The 23,993-nt window shown below is 39.1% G+C and overlaps 1 protein-coding gene across 4 annotated transcripts in view; it reads right to left on the bottom strand.

The window, feature by feature from the left end:
* The window catches only part of Clcn5 (chloride voltage-gated channel 5), a 178,560-nt gene that overhangs the window by 42,987 nt on the left and 111,580 nt on the right, over positions 1 to 23,993 (bottom strand). For all 4 annotated transcript variants that reach the window (XM_035450135.1, XM_027433285.2, XM_027433283.2 and 1 more), the window contains one exon: positions 10,479 to 10,625. In XM_035450135.1, coding sequence (XP_035306026.1) covers positions 10,479 to 10,625 — 147 coding nt within the window. The remainder of the gene's footprint in view (positions 1 to 10,478; positions 10,626 to 23,993) is intronic.

Raw genomic sequence — 23,993 nt, forward strand, 5'->3', positions numbered from 1 at the left:
ATACTACTCAAAGGATCTTTGAGAATTATGAGAAGAAAATGAGAATGTAAAGCATAACAGACAGAGACAGGGGAAGTCCAGGGACAAGCATGAGTATCAATTCTGGTACTGCTACCCTCTTTCTTTTGTCTCATCTAGATGCATCCCTATTCCCCAGAGCTATACACATTTGTTAGGGGTCACATTTTCTGTATCTCCTGCCCCTAATATCTGCACCAATCTGGAAGTTCCTGGCCCAACATGGTTACACTACCAGTAGAGCCAGATTGCTGATTGCCAAAGACAGGACAAACAACATAAGGATTGCTATCGTCATGTTTCTACTAACTGGGATGCCACACAAACGAATGCAGAAATGAAATAAAGGCATCATGTGTGTGAGGCCAGTTGCCTACTTATTTTGAGACTAGATCTCACTAAGCTGTCTAAGATGACTCTGAACTCCTTCTGTTAGCACAAGCAGTTCTCACCTCAGTTCCCTTAGTTGTTTGAGATTATAGGCCTGCTTCACTAGGCCTATTACACACAATACCCTGTTCCATTACTGGTTCTTTATTCCTTCATTCCCAAAGTTACACAGTTATAGGGCTGACATAAGGGTGGGTAATGTAACAGATAGGGAGAAACTGCCCTAAAATATACACTACAAATCACAAGCTAATCCTCTGGGTAGCATGGCTCTGCCTAATAACTTTTAATTACGTCTATACTGGGTTTTCCCTATCAATATTTTAAAAAATCAAAAAGGTAGGAATGAAGAGATTGCCAATGAATTCTATGATGGGAAGAAAAACCTCAAGACAGAGAATACCAGTCAGGAAACCCATCCTAAATCTACAGGAAAAAAAAATGAAATATCATGTATGGAAAAACACCATAGCTGGGGATAGTGGTCAGTGCTAGAGCACTTAAAGCTAGTATACACCAAGGCTTTGGATCCCAACGTAAGTGCCATAAAAACAAACAAAAAAGGCTGGTCATGGTGGCATTCTCCTGTCATTGTGGCATTTAGGAGAAAATAGCAGAAAGATAAGGCATTCAAGGCCAGACTCAGCTACATAGCAAGTTTCATGGCAGCCTGGGCTACATGAGACGCTATCTAAAAAAAAAAAAAAACAAAACATAAGCAAACAAGAGAAGACAAACAGTCACATATGTAATTGCCCTGAAAACCATAGAGTCTTAAAGCCAGTTGTACTTGTGTGTAGCAGCATGTGTGCTACTGCAGTACTGTCTAGAGTAGTGGCAACCTGGGAAAAATGCAAGTGTGCAGTCCTATAGGACTGATGTGCTTTGACACACAAAACTTCCCCAGATATATTATGAGAATAAAACTCATCTGAAAAGCCTAAGTAGGTTTCAGTGTGATAACTCTGGTCCCCGGTCCTAGCACTTGGAAGCTTGATGCAGGAGGAATATCATGACTTTAAGGCCAGCTCAGGCTACACAAAAGTACCTTGTCTCAAAAAAAATCATAGTTTGTTTCTTTTTAAAATATATGTATGGCCTAGGGATGTAGATGAGTGCCTGGTGTGCTCAAGGCCCTCGATTTGGTCCCGATTACCACAGGGAGAAAAAAAAAAAGAAAGAAATAGAGAGCCTGGCATGATGGTGCATGCCTATAATCCCAGCACTTGGAAAGCTGAGGCACGACGATTGCCACAAGTTTAAGTGTAAGACCCTGTCTCTGGAGAGACAGAGACAATCAATCAGTCTAGAGAAATGACTAGCTACTGAAATAACTGAATGGAAACGGTCACATTTAATCCCTGTTAGCAGCTATATCTGGAGTAGGAAGAAGACAGAGATTTCCTCATGGTACTGAAATAGATATTATTTTCGTTGATTATAGAAATTGAATTTATGTATTTTAAGTACTGGAAGTGAAACCCATGGCCTTGCATACACCAGGCAAGTGTTCTACCTACAACTGGGCTACTTCTGCAGAGCCCGCAGAAATGAGTTTTAAAAGAAAAATAGTAGCTAGGTGGTGGTGGCACATACCTTTAATACTAGCACCCAGGAGGCAGAGAGAGGCAGGCAGATCTCTGAGTTCAAGTCTAGCCCAGTCTACAGATTGAGTTCCAGGACAGTCAGGACTAAGAGAATCCTATGTCAAAAAATGATAAAACAAAACAAAGAAAAATAGTAACACAGAAGAATAGAGACAGCAGGGCATGCAAAGAGCAGACTCATGTTCCAGAAGGCAGCCCACTGGAGTATTTAGAGACAGATCAGGAGATAGTTTCTTTGAACAGTAAAAGGATGGCCTTCACATAAAGGTGGCTTAGTCAATGAGGTCATTGTGATTGAGGGATATCGACCAGCACTGAGAAGGTACAAATTATAATTGTAGCTCCACACTGCATTAGCTGTATAACCTTGGCAACTGCCTTAATCTTGGTGGCTTTTACAGATCTACCATCACTGAAACAAATCAGGTATACATATTATTTTTATAACTCTCTCACTCTTTCTCTCTCTCTCCCTTAAGAGTTTTCTGCGTTTTAATCACATTTACCACCCCCAACTTTTGCAAAATGCACCCACTCAACTTTGTATCCTTCTTTTATTTTTTTAAGATGATAATTCCATCATTTTTCCCTCCCCTTTCATCCCTCCACACCCCCACCCCATATACCCTCCCTTGTGCTGCTCAAATTTTCTTTGATGTGTGGTCTTCCACTAGAGCATGGTCAATTTACGAGAAAACTGTCTCTCCCTCTTTTAGCAGTTTCCCGTTGATACCAGCCCCATGGCTAGGGGTGGGGATTTCATGCCCAGCTCCCAGCTCCATGCTGGGATTTGGTCTGACTAGGTCTTGTGCATGCTGTCACAACCAATGTGAGTTTACATATGCAGCCTCCCTGCTATGTCCAAGAAACACTGTTTCACTGTATTTATCCAATGCCTCTGCCTCTTACAATTTCGTTTTCAGGTGCCTTAGAGCTTCACATTTTGTTATTTCAGACATGTTTTTAGTTTGGTCATTCATACCATACTAAGAAATATTTTGAGAGGACCTTATCTTTTGAGGAATTCAAAATAGTTATCTGAAGGTGCTACTGGCAAATTCATGAATTGAAAAGATAAGCTCATTGATGAAGATTAGAGCAACCTAGTCCCTCACTGGGAACTAGCATTTCTAGCATATAGGTAACATGGCTACAGGATACATTTGGAGGACCTACTGACCAGCAATGATCTCTGCCCCTGAAGCATTACAATACCCCTTTCATTTACCATTTACCCTAAATTGAACAAGGTAAGGTAGACTCACCAATTTCAGTACTATCAAACGACTGCTGCGGTAGTTCACTACTCATGAACAAATAAATGGGAGACGGGGGTTAATACCAATGGTAGAGGTTCTGCCTAGCATGTAAAAGGTCCCAGCTTTAGTCCCTTGAAAAAATCAGCTAGGTGTAATGTCTTGTGCCTATATTTCAAGTACCCCAGACAGTAAAGCATGAGGACTACCATAAGCTATACATAGTGAATTTGTGGCTAACCTGAGCTATATAGCATGAGACCTAGTCTCAACCCCCCCCCCAAATTTAGTAAAAATAATGATAAATATGGAACTTTCAAATTCAGTTTTTCCAAGTAAACAGAATAAAAAAATGCTGGACAATACCAAAAAATCGATTATTTTTTTTTCCTGGATCCATCAGAGAACTGAGGCTACTGAAGAAACTACCACCCCCAAGTCTGAAGAGCTAGCTTATCCAAACATTCCCAGCTGAGATCTGCTTACCTGGAATAAATCGGGTTAGAGCCATAATAACAACAACAGGTAGGAAAACTCAAATGGCAACTTGGATGAACTGCTGGAGCCGTGTGGACTAGCATAAATCTGAGAAACCCAAGGGCTCCGGAGTCCCACACCAAAGCTCTATTTCCAGAAACCTTACCAAGTTCTCATACTGAAGATCCTAGAAAAATCTCCTGCCCTTGACTAGGAGAGAGGACGAGTAATCCTTGTGAAACATACCCAGAGATTTCTTCACAACAGATACGCTCCGAGGGAAAATACTTTGCCTAAACCTTATTCCTGGTTGGGGGAAGGGCATTCCTCCCATTCCAGCCCCCATCTGGCTTTCCAATTTCACCTGAGGGGGAATACATACTCAGCAAGGCCAGGGCTTCAAGGAAGTAGATTGTGAATGCTAAAGGACATAGAGAAGGCAGGGAAAGTAACTTGGAGAACTTGTGAAGGTCACCGCTGCAAGACACAGTCCCAGTAAAACAGTAACAATTAGCCTGATTGTGATGTTGCCTTATTCCTCAGACTATAGCAACACAACAAAAGGGCTCTGGTGCCCTAGGAGTAAATTATAGGTGAAAGAGTTGCAAGACACATCATTTCTAAAGGAGCTAGATGGAGGCAAACTCAGAATCAAGAGGGGAAACAAACAAAGTCGCTATAGGAATTCGCCCCCTGTGATACCTAGTTATCCCAAATAGTAGATACAACACTGCCATAAATCCTAACATAATGAAATTAAACTGTAATACAGCAATGGAAAAAGAACTGAACTCCCCCTCCCCCACACACACAACCCCAATCCCTAGAAAAGTATACATCACACTTTCTTCTAAACCATGGGTTAAAAACTCTCCAAAGAAATCTCATTTTTTTCAAGTAAGCGAGGCATGTGGTAATACCTGAAATGCTAGCACTTGGGAGACAGAAGGATAAGGAATTCAACGCAAGCCATAGCTACACAGTAAATTTCCAGCCATCCTAGATGCCTGGACTCCAGCATAAAACATAGTAACAGCCAGGACAATGTCTCCACTAGAGCCCAGCAACCCTACCATAGCAGGCCCTGAGTATTCCAATATAGTTGTAGCGCAACAAAAAGACCATAAACAGCTTTTATGACTATGATAAAGGCCTTTAATGTGGAAATGAATAAATTCCTTAAAGAAATCCATAAAAACATAAAGAGTAGTTGGGTGGTGGTGGTTACATGCCTTTAATCCCAGCACTCAGGAGGCAGAGACTAGTTGATCTCTGTAAATCCGAGGCCAGCCTGGGCTACACAGTTCCAGGACAGGCTCCAAAGCTAGTGTCTCAAAACAACAACAAACGAAAAAAACCAAATTAGTCACACACACACACACACACACACACACACACACACACACACACACACACGTACAAATAGTGGAAGGAAATGAATAAAACCATTTAAGACCTGAAAGGGAAAATAGAACCAAAGAAAACCAAACTGAGGGAATTCTGAAAATAAAAAAACTTAGGAACTAGGAGAGAAACCACAGAGATAAGCTTCAAGAAGAGAGATAGAGACAATCTGAGGCATTGTAGACACAATACAAGAAATGGGTACCTTGGTCAAAGAAAGTGTTAAATTTAAAAAAGTCCTGGCACAAACCATTCAAAACCCCTGGGACACTATGTAAAGACCAAATCTAAGAATAATAGGCATAGAGGAAGGAGAAACACAGCTCAAAAAGACCAGAAAACATTTTCATCAAAATCACAGAACAAAATTTCTCTAATCTAAAGAAGGAAATGCCTATCAAAGCATAAGAAGCATATAGAAAACTAAAGATTTGTCCAGATAAGTCCCCATTGACCCACAATAATCAAAGCACTAGACATACAGAGCAAAGAAAGAATATGAAAAGAGAAAAGGAAAAAGACCAAGTAACACATAAAGGCGGACCTATTAAAATTATACCTAACTTCTTAATAGAGACTCTATAAACCAAAATGTCCTAGACAGATGTGCTACAGACTCTAAGAGATCAGAGATGCAAGCCCAGACTACTACACCCAGCAAAAATTTCAATCACCATAGATAACATAAGACATTCCAAAACAAAATGAAATTAAGGCAGTACCTATCTACAAATCTAGTACTACAGAAGGTGTTAGAAGGTAAACTCCAATCTAAAGAGGTTAATTACATCCAAGAAAACACAGGGAATAAATAATCCCAGAGCAGCAAAGTTAAAAGGAAAACACACACACACACACACACACACACACACACACACACACACACACACACACCAACAACAACAACAACAATAACAAATAGGAATCAATTGGTCATTGATATTTCTCAGCATCAATACTCCTACTTCCCCAATAAAAAGACAAAGACTAGAAACACACCATAACATCAAGGATAGACATCACCTCAAGGTTAAAAAAAGGAATAGGATATTCCAAGCAAAAGTAGCTAAGAATCTGGTGAAGCCATTTTAATTTATGACAAAATGAACTTCAAACCAAAACTAATTAGAAGACATAGCTAAGGACACTACATACCAATCAAAGGAAAAATCCAAGAGGACAATGCAATTCTTTTTTTTTCTGAGACAGGGTTTCTCTGTATTGCTTTGGAGGTTGTCCTGGAACTCTCTCTGTAGACCAGGCTGGCCTCGAACTCACAGAGATCCACCTGCCTCTGCCTCCTGAGTGCTGGGATTAAAGGCATGAACCACCAACACCTGGCTGATATTGCAATTCTTAACTCTATGCCACTAATACAAGAGTATCCAAGTTTGTAAAAGAAACAGCTTAAATCACATATTGCTCCTCATACACTAAGAATGGGAGACTTCAATACCCAACTCTCTCCAATAGACAGGTCACATAGACAGAAACTAAACAGAGAAATGCCAGTGGTAACTCATGTTACAAACCAAACGGACCTAACAGATATTAACAGAACATTTCACCCAAACACAAAAGAATACACCTTCTCTAAACTTCATGGAACATTCTCCAAAATTGACCACATGCAAGTCTCAAGAGATACAAGAAAATTGAAATAACTCCCTTCATTCTACCTGACCACCACAGATTAAAGCTGTAAATCAACAACAAGAGAAACAACAGGAAGCTTACAAAATCATGGAAACTGAACAACTCTCTACTGGATGAAAAATGGGTCAATATTTAAGTTAAGAGAAAAATTTAAGACTTTCTAGAATTGAATGAAAATGAATACACAGCATACCCAAACTTGTGGGACACAACAAAAGTGGTTTTAAGAGGCAAATTCATAGCACTAGTGCCTACAAAGCAAAACAAAACTAAAATCTGGGAGACTGCATACTAGCAGCTTAACACACCTGAAAGTTCTGTAACAAAAAGAAGAAATCACACCCAAAATGAGTAAACAGCAAGAAATAATCAAACTTGGGGCTGAAATTAATAAAAGCAAACAACAAGCAAAATAAAAGAATCAATGAAACAAAGTTGGCTCTTTGAGAAAAATCAGTAAGATTGACAAACCCTTATCCAAACAAACTAAAAGGCAGAGAGAGATAAAATCCAGATTAACAACTTTAAACTATCTTACTAAAAACAATCAACAGATTCAATGGAGTCCCTGTCAAAATTCCAACACAATTCTTCCAAAATCTTGAAAGTACAATTCTCAACTTTATATGAAAACACAGACACTCAGAAAACCAGGACAGCTAGGTGTCACCATCCCTGATTTCAAGTTGTACTAAAAAACTATATTAATAAAAACAGCATGGAATTGGTATAGAAACAGAGACATTCATCAATGGAATCAAACTGAAGACTGAGACACACCCTTACACCTACAGACACATGATTTTTGATAAAGAAGCCAGAAATACACACTGGAAAGAGACAGCATCTTATGGTGCTGGTCAAACTAGATGCAAATTGACCTCATTCTGTATAAAATTCAAGTTCAAGTGGATCAAAAAACTTGACTTAATCTAACATGAATAAATAAAAGACCCAGAGACTGATATCGGGGTTCAAACTTCAAGCATCAATATCAGAAAAGCACAGCAGCCAGTCACTAGCACTCACCTAAGGTTAAAAGGGCTGATACATGCACAAGCTCTTTACCAAGTCTCAAACTGCTGCCTCTTCTCAGTGTGGCCAGAAAACGAATGACTCCACTCTACTGAAGATCTTGCTTCTATCTTTTATAGCCCTCTAGTGCTGTGATTAAAGACATGTGATCTGTTACTGTATCCCAGGGTGTATCCCTGAGTGGCCTTGAACTTAAAGAGATCCGTCTATCTTTTACTCCTGAGTCCTAGAATTAAAGGTATGTACCAACACCTCCTAGCTTCTGGCTGCTGAGATTAAAGGGGTGTTGCCACTGCCTGACTTCTATAATTTTGGGGTGATTTTGCTTTTTGAATCCTCAGGCAAACTTTATTAAATCATAAGTAATATATCACTACAACACAAAACCAGATACACTAAACCTAATAGAAGAGAAAGTGACAAATGGTGTTGAACTCATTGGCACAGGAGACAACTTCCTGAACAGAACACAGATAGCACAGGTGCTAAGATCAATAATTAATAAATGGACCTCATGAAATTGAAAAGCTTATGTAAGGCAAAATATACTGTCAATAGGACAAAATGGCAGCCTGCAGAAAGGGAAAATATCTTTTTTACCAACTTCACATCAATAGAGGACTAATATACACATTTACAAAGAACTCAGAAATAAATAAACTAGATATCAAAAACAAAATAATCCAATTTAAAAATGGGGTACAGAGGGATTGCTGGATCTTGTGGTAGACTGATTCCCATTTTCCTGAGGAATCGCCATACTGATTTCCAAAGTGGCTGTACAAGTTTGCATTTCCACCAGTGGTGGAAGACTGTTCTCCTCTCTCCACATCCTCTCCAGCATAAGTTATCATTGGTGTTTTTGATTTTAGCCATTCTAACTGGAGTGAGATGGTATCTCAGAGTTGTTTTGACTTGCATTTCCTTGATGGCTAAGGATGTTGGCGCTTTCTTATGTGTCTTTCAACCATTTTAGATTCCTCTGTTGAGAATTCTCTATTAGTTCTGTACCCCACTTTTTAATTGGATTATCTGATGTTTTGGAAACTAGCTTCTTGAAGGTTGTGTAGGGAGAAGAATAGAGGAGAGCAAGATAAGAGATACCATCAGAGAGGGAGCCAGTATAGGTTTAAAGAGAAATCAGGCACTAGGGAAATGTCCAGAGATCCACAAGGATGATACCAACTAACAATCTAAGCAACAGTGGAGAGGCTACCTTAAATGCCCTCCCCTGATAATGAGATTTTTTTTTTTTTGCCATCCTAGAGCCTTCATCCAGCAGCTGATGGAAGTAGAAGCAAATACCAACAGCTAAACACTGAATTGAACTGGAATCCAGTTGCAGAGGAGGAAGAGTGATGAACAAAGTGGACAAGACCAGGCTGGGGAAACCCACATAAACAGCTGACTTGAACAAGGCGGGGGCTCTTGGCCCCCAGACTGATAGCTGGGAAACCAGCATGGGACTCATCCAGACCCCATGAATATGTCAGTGAGGAGACTTTGGAAATCTATGGGGCCTCTTGTAGTGGATCAGTACTTATCCCTAGCATAGGAATGGACTTTGGGAGCCCATTTCATATAGAGCGATACTCCCTCAGCCTAGACACATGGGGGTTGGCCTAGGTCCTATCCCAAAGGATAGGACAGACCCTGAAGACCCCCCATGGAAGACCTCACCCTCCCTGGGGAGCAAAAAGGGTATGGGATAGGTAGGGTGTTAGTGGGGAGCAGGGGAGAAGGGGAGGGAGAGGGAACTTGGATTGACATGTAAAACAATCTTGTTTCTAATTTAAATAAAAAATGGAGGAAAATGGGGTACAGATATAAACAGAGTTCACAACAGAAGAATCTCAAATGGGTGAGTAGCACTTAATGAAATGCTCAACATCCTTAGCCATCAGGGAAATACAAATCAAAATAACTCTGAGATTCCATCTTTTACCTGTCAGAATGGCTAAGATCAAAACCACAAGTGATAGGTAATGCTGACGAGGATGCAGAGCTAGAGGAACACTCCTCTATTGCTTGTGGGAATGAAAACTCATGCAGCCACTGTGGAAATCAATGTGGTGACTCCTCAGGAAAACTGGAATCTGTCTACCTCAAAATCCAGCAATACTACTCTGGGGCATATACCCAAAGGATGCTTCATCTTACCACAAAGACACTTGTTCAACTATGTTCATTGCTTCTCTATTTATAATAGCCAGAAACTGAAACAACCTAGATGGACCTCCACAGTAGAATGGATAAAGAAAATGTGGTACATTTACACAATGGAGTTCTATCCATAGAACCTACATGATGTGAGAGAAGAACTGTATAAGTTATCCTCTGTCAAGTCATCCTTTGCCCTCTCTATATATGCACACCATGACCCATGCATGCCCCACCCTCTCCATACCCCCATTCCATTAGTAATATATCCTCAAAAGAAAAGATCAGTGATATCAAAGACTAGGGAGGACAGAGGTCTAAAAGCAAAGGAATAGCAAGAAGGAATTTTTCTAGGGGTCAAAACAATTCCATATCCCATCATTGGTGTTAGTTACAACAATATATTAAAAGTTGCAAGGTTGTGTGCCTGCTGTTTACAAATTACAACTATTTTTAAAACTAGCAAGAATGATACCTTCTATTTCTCGATCTAAAGGAGGCACATCATCTCTCATGGAGAAATCCATAGCAGTCCCTGGGATGTCCATCAAGTCTTCATCACTAGAGCTGCTCTGGAAGCTACTAAAACTCCCCTGCTGAAAGCCTCTGTTATCCATGGCTCCTGTGTAGAAAGACAAACACTGGGATCATCACAATGCACAATTAGCCCCTGACATATTTTTCTTTTTCATTGTGGTAAATACAAATAATTGCATGGTAAAATTGCCAACTTCAGGGCTTATTTCACTTTCGAAGCCTATTATTTCTCAAAGTGCTCACACTATGCATTATAAACTCACTACTATTTAATTTGCAGCAGACAGGCCCACAGACAGGTACACACAATATATAACAGTTAGGGCTGGACAGATCACTATGTGGGTAAGAACACTGATGCTTGCAGAGGACCTCAGTTAGGTTTTTAGCACCCACATGGTGGTTCACAACCATCTATTCCTCTAGTTTCAGGGGAGCCAATGCCTTCTCACCTGTGTGGGAACCAAGCATGGATGAGGTACATGTACACACATGCAGACAAATCACTCACACAGATAACATAAGACATAAAATCTAAACAGAAATTAAAAAAAATACATACCACTGCTACAATCAAGGGTGATGGCTTAAATCATGACTTCTCCTGTTATAAACCACATTCCCTGTTACACATCATTAACCATTGTTATCTTGGTTGTCAATTTGATCTGGACCTAGAATCAACTAAAAGACAAGCCTCTGGGCAGTTCTGTGAGGAATTTTCTTGCTAAGATTATTTGAAGTTGGAAAATTCACCCTAAGTGTGGGTGGTACCCTCTGGTAGCAGCCCACATTAGGACATGGAAAAAGAAAATTTGGCTTTTTGTCTGTTTGCCTTCACTGTGGCTGACAAGTTCATCTGTTCTGATGTTTCAACTGCTCATTACTTCATACTGGACCCAGCTTCTTCAGACATAGACTAAAGACCAGTAGCTCTCCAGGAATTCCCCAGGCTTTCAAAGCCAGACTGGAACTCCTGAGATACCAGCTTAGCCTCCTGGACTGAGCAAATACCAGATTCTTAGCCTGTCAGATGTGAGACAGCCATTATTGGACTAACCAGACTTTGCCCTGTAAGCCAATCTAATAAATCCCCTTTAAATGCATATTATTCATTGTATTGATTCTGTTCCTCTAGAACACACCCCTTTCTGCAAAATTTGGTGCTGAACCTTTCTCTCCATCAGTATTTGGGGGCAGGCATGATGCTAAAGGTAGAATTCAGAACTTCACACATGCTATGACTGAACTACAATACCTAGCTACGGTTTTTCTCTGATAGCTGTGTTTTTCTGTATTTGCTCTGAATTTGACTCCAGTGGATTTCTTCAAACAAGTATTTCTTCATTAATTGCTAATTTGTTCCCATTTCTGTAATTTTAACCAACCTTTAGAGGGTTTCAAAATTAGGAAAAATAACCCAAATGATGTGGTTTATACATATAAACTAAACACTTCGGGGGATGGGGACAGGAGGATTGCCATGATTTCCAGGGAAGCCTGGATTAAAGACTGTCTCTAAAATGTTAAAAAAAACTATAAACTTACCAAAAAAGTGACAAAAAGGTACCCATGTGTGATGGTTTCTTGGGCCCTTTCTTGAAGTTCACGGTCTTGACAGTTTTGAAGATTATAGTTTAAAATTGTTTTGTAGGCAATCTCCCACTTTTTATGATAGAATGTCTTAGCTCAGGCTAGCCTCAAACTTACTATGTAGCTGAAAATAACCTTGAACTCCTGAACTTTCTGCCTCTAATTTGTAAGTACTGGGATTAGGCCTCTACCAAGAGGTACAACAAAAGAATGTCAGTTTGTAACAGTGATTATTTTCTGATGTGGTATTTTGGTACTAACAAACTCTTTCTCATAAAATATTTAATTTAATCATTATGTATTTACATGTAAGTAGAATACTTATTTAATCAATGTGTCATAATCCATTGCTGTCATTTTTTTTTTTTTTTGGTTTTTTCGAGACAGAGTTTCTCTGTGGCTTTGGAGGCTGTCCTGGAACTAGCTCTTGTAGACCAGGCTGGTCTCGAACTCACAGAGATTCCCCTGTCTCTGCCTCCCGAGTGCTGGGATTAAAGGCATGCACCACCAACGCCCGGCCTTTGCTGTATTTTCATGTTCAAATTTTCCAAAATGTGTTCAGTAGGAATTTCTTCATGCTGGCTTCACCTTGCCCTCCTTAAAATTTATGGCCTCTTTTTTTCATTAATAGTTGTTACATGCATGTATGTATAGACTCCAAAATCCCAAGCCACATACCTTCTCACATCACTTGGGCTTGATTCTCTAACCTAGGGCAGCTACATGCACAGGTTTCCTCTAGAAACAAAAACTTTCAAAAAAGAAAATAAACAACCCCTGTACTCTAAACTAGATCTCAGCTCCCATCTGTCTGAAATAAAAGATGCTTCTCAGCCTGAATTTCATTTACCTTAGCTAATTCTTTAAAGAAACCTACTGGACATTGACTATTTCTGATCCAAAAATTTTACATGTGAAGTGCTTCAAAATGTGAAGCATTTTGAGTTGCAACAAGATTCTAGCAATGGAAATCCCACATCAGGTCTCCTCTGCTGGTTGCAGTCAAACTGAGGTGTACTAAGACATTGTAGAAAATGACCTCTGAACTATGTAAAATCCACATATAATACAAATTAGTATCATATTTAGACTTGAGGCTTAGCTCAAAGATATCTTACTACATATTCAAATATTTCAAAATCTGAAAACTTCTGGTCCCAAACATTTCTGTTTATATGTTGTTGTTTTTAAGACAGAGTTCTCACTCTGTAGCTCAGGCTGGTTTTTAACCTGTAATTATCCTTCCTCAGTCTCAAAAGTAGTGAGAATACAGCCATATACCACCATGCTCTATTATTCTCAAGCATTTTTGACAAAAGATATTAAATCTGTAGCTACAGAACTTCTGTATCTCTTCCTCAAGCCCCATTGGTAACTTCCTAAGAATGCCACATGATACTTTTGTTGTTGCCACTTCAAATTCAACAAGAATTTTTTTAAAAAGCAGTAAAAATATTAATCTACACACAAATCATAAAATCCCCAAAAGGCATGATGCCTGCCCTCTTTCCACCCTGACAACAATGTTCCTTTTAAATGAAATGACATCAGTATTTATAATTAATGGTTGATTGATTGTAGAATTTGATATTTTCAATGAACCTACAAAAACATCCTCAATCTCAATTAGTAGGGTTCTCTAGATTTCTAAAACCCTCAACTGGAAACAAAGGCTGTTTTAGCTGATGAAAAGAAAAAAATCAGGCTAACAAAGTAACTCAATTTCTCTCTCAATTTAAATTTATTAAATGAAGCCAGGCATGGTGGTGCAAATCATTCATTCCAGCACTTAGGAAAACCAGGCAGGAGGACCCAGAGTTTGATTCCAGTATGAGATACAAAAGAGGAAAACAAATCAAATGTCTGGGGGACCCATGTGGTGGATACCTCTGAAAGAAAGCCAAAGAATTTGTGACAGAATCCTGTCCTTCTTTCTTTCCCTGTGATTATGTTTCATTCCAAATGTGATTTAAAATACCCACTTCCAACAACTCTATTAACCACACAAATTATAGAAAGAAAAGTATAGGAAGTCCAAAAGCAATTTATGTTTGGCTTTGGAATGCATCCTGTATTCATAGTTTCAGATGTGTGCACCTATTGTGCTGAGAATTCATTAGAACAAAATAATAACATAGGAGAAGACCCAACAAAGGAGTAGCTGGAAAAATGTCTGTTTCCCCACAGGGACCTTAAAAATCCTTTCCAGTAGCCCACTGACATGGAACAACCCAGCTAAACTGAGCTACCTAACATTAAACAGCCACTAAAGCAGTCATTTGGTTCAATGTTTGTATTGTACAATGTTTCCTTAGTAAATGCCAATTTTCATTGGCAGGGCCAATGAAAGATTCAGCCAGTAAATCAAGCAAAACAGATGAATGAATAGTTCAACAAAGGAGGTCAAATACCATCAGTAAAGGTGAATTCGGGATTTGCCTATGGATAATTCACTTTGATACAGTACTTACAGTTATTTTGCAGATATAAAGATGTTCAAAAGATAAAAAAATAAAGCAATAGAATGAATAAACAAAATCCATTAAGCTGACACTTGAGTTAGGCCAGGTGGTTGAAGCCTGTAATCCTAGTTACCCCAGACAACAGGAGGACTACAAATTCAAAGCCTGTATGAACTACAGAGTAAGTCCAAGACCAGACTGGAAAACTTAGTGAGATGTGTCTCAAAAAGGGGTATTAAAATGGGTTAGAATATATCTCAGTGGTCCAGCACTTGCATAGCATGAGTAGGGTTCTAGGTTCAAGCCCCAGTACCGCAATTTTAAGTAAAATACAATGACATCACCTCCCCCTTCTCTTTGCTCCTCCCAACTCCTCCTGTGCCCCCTCACTCTCTTTCACACTAGTTTCTTATTCTTTATTATTGTTACATAATACATAGATGCACAATTATATAAATACAATCTACTGAGTCTGTTGGTTATCCAATATAAACTGATCAGCCCTAAAATTACACACACACAAACAATAAGTACTATCTTTAAAGTTGACTTTTGAAGTCATGTGTAGCAGAACTCCAACTTTCCATAATACCTTGTGATTTCACTGTGATGGTTTAGTTCAAAGAATGGTATATCTGGAATAAATCAAACCTGTAGATGTCTACAAGCGAGAAGCCAGCCAGAATTTGGGGCATGCCAGGAATAACATAAGGAGTTTGATTTGTTTATTTTCCCATCTAGTTCTGGGGCTGCAGGTAGAATCTGATAGGTAATAGAAGGCTAAGGAGAGGTAAAATGTTCAGAGTATTATGTGGTTGGTATTTTTGTAGCAGAACTGACATATGCCCACTGTTACTCTCACAAATTTGTTATACCATCAGGTTGGCTCTCTGTATCCATGAGTGTTGTATCTGCAAATTCATCCAACTACATATCAAAAATGTTTTAAAAATATCAGTTCTATGGTGATGAAATGGTACAATTTTACTTCTTGTTATTACCTAAACAATATGGTGTAATAAATAACTTCATAGCATTTACACTGTATGAACTATCACAAATAATCTAAAGAAGATTGGAAGTGGATTTTAAAAGATGCATATAGGTTGTATGCAAGCACTGGATGTCATTTTTAATAAAGAACTTAACACCTTTGGGAGGAGTTCTGAAACCAATGTTTCATAGATAAGGAGGAATGGCTGTAGTTGTATGCCTCTGCCTCTTTACAAAAGCCAGCTGCTCTCTGTGGAATCCTGCCTATCCCCATCCCCATCCCCAGTCCTTCTCAGTCTGGTGAAATGCTATTGAATCCATCTAAGACCAGCTCAAACAGGCTTTTCCTTCAATAGTCCCTTTGTTCAGACTCCCATGTTGACTGCATAATCTCTTTCACTTCAGCCTTGTGATAACACTGTGTCCCCATTTATGTTGTCTCAGCATAGGTGTTCAATAAATGTTTACTACAGTGAATTCCAGTTGAGGGGGGAAGGGTTAACAGCTCATCAACACACATATATGGCTGACACTTAACAAATCTTTACCTTGCACTAACAGGGAAGGGAACTGTGGATACAAAAGGAGTTTATGACTCTGTCACTAACTCTCAAGGAATTTATGACCTGGGGGGGGGGCGTTAAATGATATAACAGCTGTGCTGGACTGTTATAATAAGAATACAGTTGGCATCTGGAGAATGGAGGAAAGGTTAGAAGCTAAAGAAGGCTTTCATGGAGGAGAGAGGTTATTTCAGGCACAGGAAACGAAGTGATCGAGGTCTTGGAGATACATGTCTGTCTAGCATTTACTCTTAACTAGAATACAGGAATGGTGTCTGTGAGAAACTGGAGGGCGTGGGAGACCAAATAGAGTCATTGAGGTTTCCAATGAGCAAAATGATTAAAGGCATCATTTTAGAAAGCAAGTGTAGCAGCTGTATGATAGAATAGAGAGGTGGAACCAGCTGGGAAATCACTTTGCTACTTCTAGTTTCTATGTAGGTGAAAAGATAGCAGGCTGAGAAGTTTTAGCAAACTTCCTTTGTTAAAAGAGGAAGATGGATTTTGTTTCTTGATTCAGCCAGTCAGACTGTCTTTTTTGGAGAATTGAAGCCACTGACATTAAAATTTACTATTGAATTTATGAATTTGAGAATATGTATGTATATGCATATGCACATGTGTATATAACAACTAATAAAAAAGCACATTTTTTTTTGGTTTTTCAAGACAGAGTTTCTCTCTCTCTTTTTTTTTTTTCGAGACAGGGTTCCTCTGGCTTTGGAGGCTGTCCTGGAACTAGCTCTTGTAGACCAGGCTGGTCTCGAACTCACGGAGATCCGCCTGCCTCTGCCTCCCGAGTGCTGGGATTAAAGGCATGTGCCACCAACACCCGGCTTTTAAAAAGCACATATTTTTGAAAAGAGAGATATATATGGAAGGATTTAGAGGGAGGAAAGGGAACGGAAAATGACATAATTACATTATAATGATAAAAATGAAAGAATTAATTTTTTAGAAGAGGAAGAGGGAAAAAGGAAGGAGGAAAATATCTTCCCAGAATTTGTACTAAGACCAAGACAAAAGCCAGCTGGTGGGTGTGGACAGGGTGGTATTAGTTTGTGGTATAACTTGCTACCATCCTGTTTTACTATGAGTACTGATACATGTTGGTTCAAATAGGTTAGTATTCCCATATCAGCTAATTTAGTTGTCTTAGTTAGGGTTTCTATTGCTGCAATGAAATACCATGAACAAAAAAGCAACTTGGGGAGGAACTTGGGGAGGGTTTTTTTTTAACAGTGCTGTTCATCACTGAAGGAAGTCAGGACAGGAACTCAAGCAGGAGAGGGTCATGGAGGTAGAAGCTGATGCAGAGGCCATGGAGGGATGCTGCTTACTGGCTTGCTCCCCTGGCATTCTCAGCCTGCTTTCTTATAGAACCCAGGACCAGCAGCCCAGGGATGGCACCACCCACCATGGGCTGAACTCTCCCACACTGATCACTAATTGAGAAAATGCCTTACAGCTGGATCTCATAGAGGCATTTCCTTAACTGAGGCTCCTTCCTCTGGTGACTCTAGCTTGTGTCAAGTTGACACACAAAAGCAGCCAGTACACTTATTTAGCAAAAACAAATATATAAGCCAACATGTGAGTGAGCTAAAAACACACATGACCTCTTAAATAAAAATACTAAGTACAGAATATATTTCAGAACTAACATGCAAAGAGAAGCAACAAACTTTACCAGTTCTCTCTCTCTCTCTCTCTCTCTCTCTCTCTCTCTCTCTCTCTCTCTCTCTCTCTCTCTCTCTCTTTGGTTTTTCGAGACAGGGTTTCCACTAAAATATTTATCAGACTGCAAATGGCATTCTGGATAAGTACAGGAGTGGGATATTGCAAATATGGAAACCAGAGAATATGATTAGAGGAAGCAGGGTGAATGGTTTAAATTAAAAAAGGGCCCCAAGAATCATATATTTCAGTTTGGTCTCTAGTTGGTGGAACTGTTTGGAAGGATTAAGAGATGTGGCCTTTTTGGAGGAGGTATGTTACTAAGCGCTAGCTTTGACGTTTCAAAAACCCACACCACTGACAGTTATCTCTCTGTCTCTCTCTGCCTCCTGCTTATGGATCAAGGACATAAGCTTTCAGCCTTGCTCCAGAGCCATGCCTGACTACTGCCATACTACCTTATAATGTTTATGAACTCAACCTCTGAAAACGGTAAGCCCCAATAAACTCTTCTCTAAGTGGTCTTGGCCATGGTGTCTCTTCACAGAAATAGAAAACCAACTAAGACACAGGGAAAAAGGCATCACATAGTAAATAAAGCAGTAAGAATATTATTGTTTAAAATGAAATCTTAAGATATTCCAAACTGTGATAGTGAAAGCAATGGCAGCACAGACAGAAAACTATCTGCTATATGCCCACTCTACTCAAAGCCAGGCTTGAGGAAGGAGGAAGGAACAGAGAGAGGGACGTTTCTGAGGTATCAAGCTTAGCATATGAAAGTAACTTTTGACCCAGGATAAAAATCAGAAACTCCTCTACATCGAGCCCAACTTGTAACAGAACATGTGTGGGAAAAATTGTGTGCTATGCAAATGACCCAAAGGCCTCTGATACAGGGGCCTTTGTCCAGCTCTGGCCCACTTATACTCTATGAAGGAACTTTTTCACTCAATAAACTGTCGTCTTCTGTTATTATCCAGGTGTCTCTGTCCAAATCTTTGTTCCAGAACACAAGAACCTAAAAACCCAAGCAAGTGCCCTCTAGGCTCCAATCTTTCTATTGCAGGGTTACATAAAGCCTGTGTTCTCCAGTGCCTGCCACAAACAGAAGGCACAAAAATACTCTAGTTTATACTTCTATTTCTGTTTTAATTATCTTATTTTGAGAAGCAGAAATGAACTGTGGATACCTGATATTAATCTCTGAGACGACATAAAAGATGCTTATTTCAGAGGTTTGGGATAATCTTTAATCCAAAGGATTTCCTTAACCTATCAAAATTGCAAGTATAAATCCCCAGGAGAAAAATCACTGTGCATCTCCTCACAGTGTGGTCTTCAATGGAGGGTCAGCCTCACAGGTGATCAGGGGCTTGAGAAGTGATGGGAAATCTAAACAGGCAACATCAGAGCAGCGTTCTCAAATGTTTTGATCTCTAGATCTCTTTAGTGTTCAAAATTATTGAGGACTCTAAAAAAGCTATTATTTATATGGATTATATCTATAGATAATTACTGTATTTAAAGTGAGAACTGAGAGTTGCTTAAAATATATATTTATTCACTTATTTAAATGTAATAATCTGAGTGTGACAGCTCACATCTCTTATCCCAGCAGTCAGGAGGATAAAGAGGGAGGATTGATATGATGCTGAAGCCATTCTGGGCTACATAGTGAGTTCCATGCCAGACTTGGAAACCCTGCCTAAACAAACAAATAAATTAATAAATAAGCAAATAAAATACACGAATACTCAATTCAATACATTAACATAGTTTGAAAGATAACTGCACTTTCCCAAACATAAACTAGTCTCTAGAATATTCCAACATATGCTTGAGTTCAAAACACAAGTGATGTCTAAACACTAACATAAAAATACTTTTGACCTTGTAGACCCCACTCCTCAAAGGTCCTGGGAACCCACATAGCACACTATAAAAACTGCTGACGTAAAGAAGTGCTAAGCTGGGAGAAGCTGTACTTGCACAATTGATAAGAAGGAGGAAGAAGTCACATCAGCCAGAGACAGTTGTGAAATGTAGCAAATGACAAGCTAATCTCTTCTGTGAATACTTTTGAAGGAATTGACAACCTAGATCTATAGTGTTTGGATCATTCCCAACAGATGAATAAGCAAGATACACTCTAGATAATTTACTTAAAATGGCTTTAAAACTTTAGATAAATCAAAACAATATACTATATTCTTTTAGAAGACTAGCTTTTCACTATCATCTCAAAGTTCTTCAGATATAATCATAAATGTTCTGTTTCACAGACTTTCAAAAGTGTGATAAATTAGCTTAGGACAGTCTCATATGCCTGTAAAACCAGAGCTGAGGCTAAGCAGGAGAATACTGAGTTGGAGGCAAATGTGATGAGATCCATGGTAAGAACCAATCTCAGAAAGCAAAAATAAAGTAAGTGTGATAATGAGGTATCTAGAAAAGCACCCTAGAAGGTCGGGAATAAAGAAATACCAGGCCTGACAAAGACAACACTATGTTTATTAATCCTTTTCACTTTGAAAACTATATATACAATCCAGAAATAAACTTTAAGAAACTGCATATCAAATCTCACTGAAAGACTTTCTTGCTCTGTCTAAGAGGGGATCAATTCAGGGATGCAAGTCTGGAATCACAGAAAAGAATGACACTATCAGTTATCTGACAGACACAGTGTGAGCAGCTGGTAACTTACTCCACTGCCGCACTTTCCTGTCCAAGATGAAATGATCTCTTCATACTGTAAGCCAGAATAAACTCTTCCGGTCTTATGAAGAAGACTGACAACATGACCAACAGAGGTTCTTAACACAGTAGAAAAGGGCAAATTCATCTGAGTGTGATAGGATATGCCTTTAAATCTCAGTACTTGGGGCAGAAGGATCCCTCCAAATTTGGGACATGTTTGGGTTATGAAGCAAGATCCAGTTTCAAAAAGGAAAAATGAAAAAGAACCTAAAAACCAGAAACATTAAATTCATGATTAGCTCATGCAGAAGTCAAAAACAGATTTTTAATTTACTTTCATCCTGGATTAAAACATTGAAAATAGTCCATGTAGAGGGTTTCTTTTTAGACATGATATAGAATATTGGAATTTAATTCAACAATCAAAATATCATTCCTCTTAAAAGAAGAAGGCAAGCCTGTAATTACATGCCTGTAGTCCCAGTACTTTGGGAGAGTAAGGTAGAAGGGTCAAGAGTTTTTTCTCAGCTGCATAAACTTCTGCCTTTGTCAGTTGTGCATCCAACAGAGGATTGATATCTACAATATACAAAGAACTAAAAAACATTAAGCATTGAGAAAACAAACAACCCGATAAAAGGGGGACATGAGTCTGTACAGGTAATTTTTAAAGAAGAAATACAGGTGACTAATAAACTTTTTAAAAATATTCAACATCATTAACTATAATGGAAATGCACACTAAAATTTCTCTTGAGGTTGCATCCCATATCCAGTCAGAATGGCTACCATAAAGAAATCAAAAAACAAAAAGTGCTGGAGAGGATGTGGGAAAATAGGAACCCTTATTCACTGCTAAGAGCGCAAACTATTGCAGCCACTATGGAGATCAGTATGGCGTTTCCTCAAAAAACTAAAAACCAGTCTATCAAATGAGCCAGCTATGTTCACTCCTAAACATATACCCAAAGGACTCTACAACCTCCTAAAGAGATAGCTTCTCAACAATGTTCATTACTGTTCTAGTCACAACAGCTAAGTAATGGAGACTGTCTGGCTATCTATCAACAGATTAATGGAAAATGAAAATGTGGTACTTACACACACAGCTGTAAAGAAAAATGAAATTATGAAACCTGCAAGTCAATGGATGGAACTGAAACAATTATACTGAGGTAACTCTGATCCAGAAAGACAAACATGGTATATTCTACCTCATATGCAGATCCTGGCTTCTAGCCCTTAGATTTTTGTGTTTAACTTAGAATAGCTGCAAAAACCAGAAAACAGTCATTGAGGTAGAACATGTTTCCAGAGAGAAGACATAACAGAACACAGGTGATATAAAAAACAGAGAGGAAATTTAAGAAGGGAAGGGGCAGGGGATGGAAGAGACAAAGAGATGAGGAGAGAGGGTTAACCAAAATGAACAGTGTGTATCTACCTATATGAAAAGCTACTACTGGGAAAGCCAACTAAAAATATAAAGGGCAATAGCCTGCATGGCTGAATAGTGCTATATCTAATAGCTATGAGATATTAAACAAAATTTCCAATTCCAGGTATGAAGTACCTCCTCATAATTTGTTGGTAAAGGAAGCCATAGAGGCCCCCAAAACAACACAGGCTATTGCCATATCTTTTAGTTGCCCACCAGAACTGGTTGATAAGACCCATTGCTAAAGACACCATAGACTTTGTGCATAATACAGAGAAATCAAACAAACTGACTTTGAAAGCTTCCTCCATGCTGGCCAGCTCTAAACATGCAAGACACTTCGATGTAGACTGTTGGGCGGGGGATGGGGAGACATACATGGTCTTACCCAGGTGAGAACCCTAGGAAGTACAATGAAACCTACCAGGCAAGATTTGTTCAGTTTATAGTAGTATGACTGTCAGAGGGGCAACAAAACACTCTCTGCTTGGTTCTGAGACCTGATCCCTCAAAGGGAATTCATGCCTGGTTAAAAAATATAGATAATAGCTGTATTTTTTTACATATAGCCATAGCAAAGGAGGTGTTATGCCCTACGGAGGAACTTACTTCTACTGTTTAGCCAAACAAATTAATATATCATCAAGCTGCCTTCTAAGTACATATCTTTATATCCACAAACATATGCTACTCAGTCTTAAAAAGAGAAACTTTCTTTTCACAAGAAATGGTAATGAATGCAGAGATACATAACTGCCCAAAGTGCTTAAAATAAGTGTTCATTCCCCAAAGGACATTTGCACCAACCCCTCTAAGACTCAAGGAACACAGTGAAGGAGGGAGTGGAAAGAATATAAGAGTCAGAAGATAAGGAGAAGGGCTGGGGAATGCTGTCGCCTGGGTATGACATAGACAATACATTAGAAAACCTAAATATAACAAACATAAAAGCATATAATTTGAATGATTTTAGATCAATATATTATAATTTTGTTTTGTTTGAGATAGGGTCTTGCTATGTAGCACAGACTGACCCAGAACTCATTATGTAGACCAGGCTGGCCTGGAACTCATGGTCATCCTGCTTTAGTATCCTAAGTAGCTAGTATTACAATTGTGTACCACTGTGACTGGCTTAGATTTATAGTCTAACCTAAAGTCCCCATGGCAACCTTTATATAACTTGATATTATGCTATTGAAAATAATCTAAATCAGCAAATAGGCATATGTTCTTTTTTCAATAAAACATGACAGGCTTAGTTTTATAGATCTACTAAGTGGTGGTGGTATATGTCTTCCTTTAATCCCAGGACTCAGGAGACAGAGGCAGGTGGATCTCTGTGAGTTCAAGGCCAGCCTTACCTACAGACAAAGTTGTAGGACAGCCTGTGCTACACAGAGAAACTCTGTCTTAAAAAACCAAAGAGAGGGGGCTGGAGAGATGGCTCAGCAGTTAAGAACACTGCCTGCTCTTCCAAAGGTCCAGAGTTCAATTCCCAGCAACCAAATGGTGGCTTACAACCATCTGTAATAAGATTTGGTGCCCTCTTCTGGCCTGCAGGCATACGTGCAGGCAGAATTCTATCTTGAAAAAGAAAAAAAAGGAACACAAATCCAGGTATGAAACACATCCAGTACTCTGGCTAAAGCAGCATGATTGCCAAGAATTCCAAGACCAGGCAAGGGCTGCCTCACCAAACTAAAAAGAGGTAGGAGGGTCATTACAAAGTCAGTCTGGGCTACACAGTGAGTTCTTGTGCAGCTTGGGCTACACAGTAATGCCATGTCTAAAAATGTAAAATGCAATAAATTTTAAAAGAATACAGAATATCATATTTATCCCAGCCATGAAGGACATATAACTTACAGAGAGGCAGCCCATAACTTGCACTGCAATTTTCACTTAGTAGTAATGTATTCTAAGAGCAGCATTGCCCATTTGTACAGAGTAATTCCATTTGAACTTTTTTTTTTTAAGTCAAATGATGAAATTAGCTTAGTGGGCTTCCACGAGGCTTTTTC

The sequence above is a fragment of the Cricetulus griseus genome, chromosome X (genome assembly GCF_003668045.3).
Source record: "Cricetulus griseus strain 17A/GY chromosome X, alternate assembly CriGri-PICRH-1.0, whole genome shotgun sequence".
NCBI classification, from domain to species: domain Eukaryota; kingdom Metazoa; phylum Chordata; class Mammalia; order Rodentia; family Cricetidae; genus Cricetulus; species Cricetulus griseus.